This window comes from Juglans regia, chromosome 2 (genome assembly GCF_001411555.2).
Source record: "Juglans regia cultivar Chandler chromosome 2, Walnut 2.0, whole genome shotgun sequence".
NCBI classification, from domain to species: Eukaryota; Viridiplantae; Streptophyta; class Magnoliopsida; order Fagales; family Juglandaceae; genus Juglans; species Juglans regia.
This window is the reverse complement of record NC_049902.1, coordinates 37,812,361-37,821,721: the sequence shown is the minus strand read 5'-3', so window position 1 is coordinate 37,821,721 and position 9,361 is coordinate 37,812,361. Positions and strand designations below refer to the sequence as shown.

Below are 9,361 nucleotides of genomic sequence, written 5' to 3'. Positions count from 1 at the left end.
CCTAAACCCTAAACCCTAAACCCTAAACCCTAGTTTGCTTCTCTTTTTTTCTTCTTTTTTTTTTTTTTTCCACGTTATCTTTTCAGGAGTTCTTCTTTTCTTCCGACCACCGCCACATGCTATTTTTAATTGAAATCTATCTTCGAGACACCTCAACGTTATATTAGTTTTATAATTCTGCCCCACTTAAATTCTTGATCAAGATAAAATTCAAAATCATGTGAGAAAAATAATATATTTCAAAATTAATAAAAAATATATAATTATTAACACTACATAATTATGATGATGCTTTATTTAGAATAGTAAAATTATGCACAATTAAGGTATTATCAGCAACGGAAGAAAGACGTGGGAATCCCTTGGGGTGGGGTCAAGGAAAGCCAAGAGAAGGCCATCCTCTAGCTCTTCATCCCCTCGGCTGAGGATTCCCACCAGCTCCACGTTGCTCGGTGGGGTAGGAGATTGGAACACTGGCGGTGATGGGAAGGGGTGTTGTCCTGCCCAAGAAGCACCAACACCACTCGAGGAACGCGATTGTTCGCGAACCTGCTCTGCGGCCTTGAACATGCACAGCGCCCAGGAAGACTGGCCCACTAGAGTCCGCCTTTGTGGTTTCGAGCTGCTGCCACTGCTACTCAACCCCGATAACTCCTAGGCCTTTTCTACCTCGCACCTTCTTCTCCTTTCCCTCCAGCAGAGGACTGGGTGGCCTCTTCCGGGCCCGAGAAGCAGATTGACCTCTTAGGAGGCATCTCCCAATGAAGATACCAGGAACCGATCTATGTTGGTCATGGTCAGTAGAGCATCAGAATGGACCTCCTCTAGGTGCGCCTCCACCCAAGCATAAACTACCTCCAACCGAGCTTGCTCCTGCCCGATCATGTCCAAGCTAATTTCTTGTTGTCCGACAAGACTCCCTAAATAGCGTGAACGGGGAACTCTAGCGGGCATCCTCCCCTATGGGAAACTCTCACCCTTCCCCTGTCACAAAGAAAAATCGCCTAAACCAATCTTTTACACAGGAGAAGCGGGAATCCAGGCGGGCAACCTTGTAACTTGGATGTGAGCAGAAGCTACACAGATTACCACCCAAACGTAGCACCTCATCCATAAGCAAGAACTCTCTAGCAGTCAGATCCGGGTAACCTTCACCTGCGGGTCCCAGGACCATGCGCCAAACAACACGGTAGCATAGCAAAATCCTCCACGCATTGGGGTGAACTTGTGACAGAACTAGGCGAAGAAAGTCCAAAATTTCTTTGACCAAGCGGTAGAAAGAAGTCGCAGTTCGTTGGTAAACATCGAATGGTACAATGCCACCTTCGTGGCAAAGCCCTCCGATTCAACGGCACCTTGGCGATTTGTTGGAGGAGTTAGTCGCTCCAAAAGAATATCTGAAAGACCTCAAGTCTACGGAAGTGACCACCAAGGTCCAATGATACCCCTGGAAGAATTGAGACTCATCGCCAACCTCAGGAGGATCCATACCCCCCAGGAACCCTAGAAGGCCCCTCTTATTGGTTTGAACGAGAACCCTGAGGAGTAAAATGTGAGGTGTTATGGGGGCCCATTGAATGAGGAAGGAGAGAAAGAAGGAAAGGGTTTGAAGGCGAACTTAGAAGAACTAAGACTAGAGGAAACAAGCGAGGGTCACAATGGGAGCAAGAGAAATAATAAGAAAGCAAGAAAGTGAAAGCAGCCCACGGCTTAGGTTTAAATTGGCAACTGCAATGATCGGGCTGCCCAAATGAGAGGGTGACATGTATCATTAGGAACAAAACGACGGAGTGACAAGTCCCGCAATTTTCACTGCATGAGGGAGCATGGGATCAAGCAGCCACACGTCAGATGTCATAAGCCGCCAGGCACAAAAAAAGGGGGAGAGAAAGTAAGAAAAGAAGACCAAAAATTCTCACCGATAGGAATTGGGGGGTAGCTGAAAGAGATGTTTGCACCCCTATCGGGCTAGGCCTAACTGGGAGGGATATTTACATCCCACCCAAGCTGAGCTAGCTTTATCTTGAAGGCCCAGTGTTCAATAATACAATCGGCCCATTAATTGCGTAAGGGAGAATAAGGCCCAAGGCCTGAGCGGGAAACTGATTGACGTGAAAAGATAGGACGCCACCGACCATGATACTACCTTGCAAAAGCACGTCGTGACAGAGCCACGTTGCATTTAAAGATGAAATACGGGACATGGACAGAGATCACAAAACAAAACCTCTTGTCACTGATAGAGCGCACAAAAGGTGGCCACACCTACCCACCTGCCACTAAAGCGTGGCCCGGGAGGCCACACCGCATTAAAGACGACAACATGGTATCCTGTACAGGATATCAGGTCCTCTGACATGGGATATAGAGTTCCCTCTTGATAAACTATATAAAAGCAGGACGCAAAATTAGAATTCAGAACTTACATTCTCTTGCGTATTTAAATTCTTTCCAAGGAAATAAAAGTTAATTTAGGCATCAGAGGAAACCTTCAACCTCGGCCGTCTCATCAACTATGTGTTGAAGGTAACGAAGCCCAATCTCGTGAAAACAAAGTGTATAGACGTATATGTCACCCTTGATATTTATATCATCAACATCTCCCGAGGATGTCTTAAAACCCATGACCTTATCCTCCTTTTTGTAAATCTCCAGAAAAATAAATTGGCATTCTATCGTGCACTAAGTTCATGCATACTACTTTTTCGAATGACGTTAATTTAAAAGTCCAATTTGGATTTCAAAAAAAAAAAAGCAAAGTCCAATTTGGCTCGCATCCGAGATAGAGCATTGGCAATGGACTAGTCAAATATCAATGAAAGTCTAAACTTTAGCTAGATGTGAGAAAAAGCTTTCACATTAGACTAGCCAAAAGTCCAAAACTTAAGACTTGAGCTACAGTAAATCTTAAGTCCTCTCCAAACATGGCTAGCTACTATTCACAATGGAAAATAATATTTTATTATTTCATCACTTCCCTCTCTCTTTGAATGGTAAAACATGCATGACATGCACATTATTTATTCTATTGATTGCAAATATTGATAGAGTAGATACATTATTTTTACAAAGCATGAAGTTCTAGGAAATATATGAATTGTATTTGTAAAAAAAAAATTAAAAAATATATATATAATATTATATTATTATTTTAACTTTAAGATAACTCGTCCAATGTAGACTCATTTAGTCAAAAATTAATACTATAACCAAAAGTTAAGATTCTAGCTAAATTTTAGACTTGGCAATGCCATTACCAATGCTCTTATGTCGGAGAAGAGGACCATCGGCGGACCCACATGTTGGAGCCCCAAAGCTTTCAAAAATACCAAAGAAGTGTATTTAATGATATCCATATGAGAAAAATTCTACAAAAATTAAAAAAATTAATCCACATTTAGTTCCACCGCCAGGACAACCAGAGTCAAAAATGAAATGCATCTCTTGGCAAGGTTTAAACACATTCACCCATAAAAATTAAAGAATCAAGAGGTAAATGTATCACTAAATAAAATACCCATATATGTCTATTATATAATAGAAAGGTACACATTTCTACGTTTCCCAAAGAAAACAGAAAACAGAAGTTTACATCTGAGGTCCAAGCGGCAGCCTGCTCATAATTTGTTGGTATACCGATGAACCATTGGACAGGTTCAGACCAGGGTCGGACATAGGCTCCACCTTCGGTTCTCCTTTTGGCAACATGAAACCGATTTCACTCGCCTGCCGTTGCTGTGCCAAGTACGGATGAACGGGCATAACAGGAACTTTGGCTTGGGCAGGACCCAACCCAGCCATTGCTAGATTGGAAAGGCCTGGCTGACTCATTCCAAAAGAGAAGCCATGAGAAGGCCCCAGCTGCAGCCTACCAGGAAGGCTGAATGAACCGAGTGAAGCAGGCCTTTCAAACCTAGCCATGCTAGTGTGCACTTGTGATGGCTCAGGCCTGTGAACATGATTCTGAATGGCAGCAGCGGAAGCTTGGGCAGGTACAGCGCTAGAGGAGCCAGAATTGACATGACTACTATTACGAGCAGCAGGAACATCATGATTGTGCTTTCCCTCATATGTGGTGATCACTGACTTAAGATCATGCGATGCCCTCTCCACATGCTTCCTTACCGTGCAACCTGCACTGGTGCACTTATAGTAACTCCTGCATAAACAAGTTCTCCCCCCATTTCAATTTTGCGATAAGTGTAATTGAGAGGACAAAGGAGAAGAAAAAGTTGTTCACAGTGATTATTGTAGAAACCTTGGATTTGGATTTCCTTTCACAACTTTCTGCCCATACTTGCGCCAACGGTACCCATCATCAAGGATATCTACCTCACTGGTAGTCTGGACCACAACTCTAGGTTCCCGGATGGCTCTAGTGGCTCCACTCATTTCTGTCGCATAGGCTTCAATTTTCCTGGAATATCACACAACATACACACTTTGTCAAGGTGATGTTGTATCTAAAACAAGATATTGTTCACAGAAGGACAGAGGTATGTAGGAACCTTCTCTTTGACTCAGATTCATCTCCTTCGCCATCATAACCTAATGATACACTGCCATGTGTCCCTTGGTCGTCTTCATCTTCGTCATTGGAAAAAGTAGATGATGCATCCACCACATCACCTGTTTCAAAGTGTGCGCCATTCTGAGCATGCACAGAGATAGACTGGTTGCAGTACTCTGGGCCCACAGGTGCTGACGATGTCACCTCAAGGTTGTCATGCCTCCAATCAGAAGCCCCGGGAACAGTTCCCTTTTGTGAACTTGCCCAAACCAGATCACCATCAGCATTACTACTCTGTGGCCCAGCTTGTTCAGGGATCTCTAGTTGCATATCCATAAGTGGGTTAGTGGACCCAATTGCTGATCGCCGGTTTGGAGGAGGTTTGGGATGCGTATGGGCCCCCTTATAGATGATTTCTGTTATGTGGCCCTCATGAGATCGTTCGACCTTCTTCTTCACCTGACAATTAGGATGCGTGCACTTGTAGTAACTTCGCGGATACTCACTTCCTTTGACTTGTTTTTGTCCATATTTTCTCCAGTTATATCCATCCTCTGATGGTGCACCGCCACCACCACCACCTGCAGCCACAGAATCTCCACTGCCTCTTTGATCTCCTTCTTCATCCGGTTGCTCATCAAGTGGAGGAGAATGTTCGGTGCTGCCACCAACAGCGTCAAAGGCTGTTTGATCTGCCACACTCACATTAGTCCCAATATCCCTTTCAGTAGATGATCGGGAGTTGTCTGCCTGAGAATAGAGGCTGCTTCTATTCTGTGTTTGATTGGTATGTTCTACACTTTGAAAAGAACTCTCTGACTGAACAGACACCTCAATACTTGGAAAGGATTGTTGAGGAAGAGTTTTTGAAGTTATCTGTACAACATAAGCATTACTAACTAGAAAGATGCAGATCAACTACCACCCACAACCCAAGTCATCATTAAATGCAGAGGACTTTAATAATAATATGAAAAATAATAACCAACAGGATCAAATGCATGAAGAGTGAGTTTGTATTTTAAATTGAAAAAAGCTTATTGTGAAAATGAAATTCAAATACATAAAATTCCTAGAGTATTATTACTTTGCTTGAAGCACCAAAAAAGAATGAGGATGCTGGTTCGGTAATGGGCTTGAAAGCAAACGATGAGGTATTAATATCTTCAAAAGGATTATCTTTACTTCTATCAGGGGCCTCTGAGATCAATGTCAAGCTCCTACTGTCACCATTTGGCACTAACGAGAATTTTCCAGTTGTTGGAGATGGCTGCACCTGCAGTGCGACAGGTTCAGAGACACAATTCAGTACATGGTAAAAATAAGATTTAAAAAGAATGCTATTCAACTGCAATCTCAATCTGAAGGAAAACTCATTAAGAAAAGCAAAGACATTAAACATACATTCATAGCAAAAATTAAGTTAAATCTAATTGTCCTGTTTCAAAGAATAACAACTTGCCATACAAAACTGTTATAAACCAATTTCCTGATTATCAGAACCTCATTTTTTTTTCAATTTTTTTTCCCTTTCTGCTAGGAATATTAAGCCCTCAGTATAAATTATCATATAAATCCTGTTTCAACAAGTCAATTACAACAACAATCTTAATCTTAAGAATTAAGTCAATGTTGTTGCTTACGAGGTAAGAAAAGAAAAGAAAAGCAAACAAAACAAATGCCTATCACAGCATAGCTGCATTTAAGTGTATTAATAAGCAATCTATTTCTAGCTCACAATATGCAATATAGCAGTTACCTCTTCATATTCCATATACCATTGGCAACCAACTAACTTCTTCTTTTTTTTTTTTTTTTTTTTGTTAAGGCAACTAAACAGTTGTTTTGAAAAAAACAAAGAACTTCCAAAATTTTGAAGCTCACCAGCGAATTGGAAAGGAAAACAGGAGAATCTAGCAGCGTAGTAGGACTAAGACCAGGAGGTATCGTTAAGTAAGGAGAGCGAATGTCAGGATTGGATGAGAGGTCAGCTGATCTAATGCCTTGTGTATTCAACCTGGGAGCATTAAATCCAGCTCTTGCTGCCATCCTTTCCATGAGGCCGGCACGTGAGCATGATGATTTATGTTCAGGAAATGAACCTAAATCAGTGAATTTCTCACCAGAAACACCATCTTTTGCCCCATTGTTTTTAACGTTGGTGTTTGACTCTGAAGATCCCAGAAAGATCTCCTCAGTTCTGTTACTGCTGGGAGGTTCTGAGACTGATCTGGACCCAATATCGTCACCTAACAATGCAGATAAAAAGGTTCTTGGGCTTGGACTAGGAGGCACCCAATCTCCAATTATAACAACATTATCATCCATCCCAGCCATACTAACAAAAATTGAGGTATGATATTGCACCAAAGATGAAATTCCTCAAAGGTCTGATATTGCACCAAAGATGAAATTCCTGAAAGGTTTAGGATTAATGCAAAACAATTTTAGCCGGATTGTTGTAAAATGACGTAGATTTGTAATATTCAGTTTTTTTACATTAAAAAAATAAGGCAAATGAAAAAATCGGCTTTATTATAACAAGAAGGATGAACTCTGGTTTAATCATTATATGGTATAAAAAACGACCACATTCCAGGAGGTTAAGTACCATTCGAAAAATAAACTAAAAAAAAAAAAGAACTTTTATTTTCTTTCATAACCGAGTACTATAAAATGAACAATTCTGGATAAAGGCAAATTTTCCATCACATAAAAAGTTCCATCTTTGTCGTCCATGGAAAAACGTTATATTATTCCATATTTGATTAATTAAAATCCAATGTGCCTCAAAGATCTAACGAGAAAGGTGCAAAATTTCAGGTCATCTGTATTGGTATTTTATAAGAAGAAAACGAAAGTTTCTGGATAGGCAGCGAGAAACCTTAAACCACTGTCAGAAAATGAGATTAAAAAAAAAAAAAACTCCAAAACTTGACTTGGATAGGCACAAAAAGAAAATTAAAGGAAAAAAGAATAAAGAAGCTTTGGGAGAGAGAGCCAGGAACAAATAATTACCTGACTGCTGATTAGAGTCGGAGCTAAGATGATCGGTAGTTGTATTTTGCCGAAGGAGACCCAGCAGCCGCAGCACCACCACTACATAATCGACAAGGCAACCTCCTTGACCTGACCAGACGACAAGACACCGACCCGAAACCCCCCACCCCTCCCCTCTTCAATTATTTTTTTCCTCTTTCTGTGATTATCTCTTTCAATTCAAATGGGAGAAAACGTCTCCCACCTTCCTATCAATTTCCTCAGTTTCTCTGTCTGTGTCCCTCTCTCTCTTTCTCTCTGATTTTAGCCCAAATTGAAAATGATGATGTTTTCTAGAATAATTACAAAAAGATATAGTATTATATATGTATAATTATTATTCTATTAAAAGAAAGGGGAAAAAAACAAAAGAAGAGATGAAACGCGGGGAGGGCGATTGTGTAACATAACTGTTGTGGACCGAAAAATGGATGGAATCTTTCAAAGAACAAAAAGAGAGCGAGCGAGAGAAAAGAGAAAGGGGAAAAGAGAAAGAAGCTCTACACACATTTCTCCACCACCACCTCCGCTTCGCGATTCATCTCCACCTCCTCCAATTACACCATCTTTCTTTGGACTGGGCTTCTTTTTGGGCCCATTTTCGCCAATCCTCTCTCACCGCCTCGTCCTTTGCGGGTTACGTGGAAAGGATATCACGTTACCAAAGCCTGTGCCTCGATTGACCGTGATGCAGACGATAGCAGCCAAATGCTGAAGTGATTTTTGTTTTTTTTAAATGTATCTTGTGCGTTCTAATTTGGAATATATATACATATGTGAATAACAAACGCTAGGCCTGGGGATGGTGTCTGTCAAAAACTATATGAGAGACCATAGCTGCCTAACACCTGTGGCTGTGCCCTTCAAATGTGAAGGATGTTATAACCAACCGCCTTCTTTTATGCAACTTTGGCGTACCATTTTTTTCGACACGCTCATGCTCCTATTCTTAATATCGTTCTTCTCCCAATTTTGGCATCCACAAACCACAAACGTGATAAATTGACCAGAACTATTTGACACCATGCGGTTTAGTTTACTTGTACACTATATTTAATTTTACGCAACAATAACCAGTTAAAGGCGACCAACGCCCACATGGTAATTCAGCAATTTATGATAATGTTGGGTTGGGTTGTGTTGGGTTGGGTAGGGTAGGGTAGGGTATTATAATTTCGGCACTTTGCGAGGACTTCATTTAGGAGCTAACCGTACACGATCGAGTAGGAAAATGAACGAAGCCAATAAATCACTCAAGCTTGAGGATTGTATTAAGGTGAGGACAGTTTTACATAGTGGATGATCGGAGCTCCCAAAGACGGAATCCCCAGTGCCAGTGCCAGTGCCAGTGCCAAGAGCAAAGTTATAAAATGAAGGTCTAACCTAAACTAAAATATTAAACTCAAAAAGGACAAATTTGAAATATTTCTTTGCTTTTATTTATTTTGGTAAAGTAAGCAGTTTCTCTGGGGTCGCGTTGGATTGTGGGATCATTTTTGTTTGGGCACTGCTATGGGTCCCGAATTCGGGACCCATTTTGTGTCCCGAATAGACATTTTATTTTTTTTATTTTTTATTTTTTTTTTTATGTATTTTTTTAATCATCATAAATATTTTTAAAAAAAATAAAAAAATTACAATATCATTAAAAAATATTTTTTTAATCATTCAAAGCATTTCCCTTTTTGTAAAGAGAATCCAATTCCCTTCTGATCCAACCGCGCCACGTGGACCGTCTTTCCAACCTCTTCCTCTGTTCCCTTCTTTCTTTATTGGCTCTCATTGTGAGTTGTTCACATTTTTTTTCTTTTT

General features: G+C 40.8%; 1 protein-coding gene across 1 annotated transcript; it reads right to left on the bottom strand.

Moving 5' to 3' along the window:
• Positions 1-3,442: 3,442 nt before the first annotated feature.
• LOC108986136 (probable WRKY transcription factor 2) lies at positions 3,443-8,070 on the bottom strand. The gene is made up of 6 exons (XM_018958659.2): positions 7,529-8,070; positions 6,395-6,926; positions 5,598-5,786; positions 4,509-5,386; positions 4,259-4,417; positions 3,443-4,159 (listed from the first exon to the last, which is right to left on the bottom strand). Exons 2-6 carry the CDS (start codon positions 6,845-6,847, stop codon positions 3,589-3,591), a joined length of 2,250 nt encoding a protein of 749 aa, XP_018814204.1. The 5' UTR covers positions 6,848-6,926; positions 7,529-8,070; the 3' UTR covers positions 3,443-3,588.
• Positions 8,071-9,361: the final 1,291 nt, after the last annotated feature.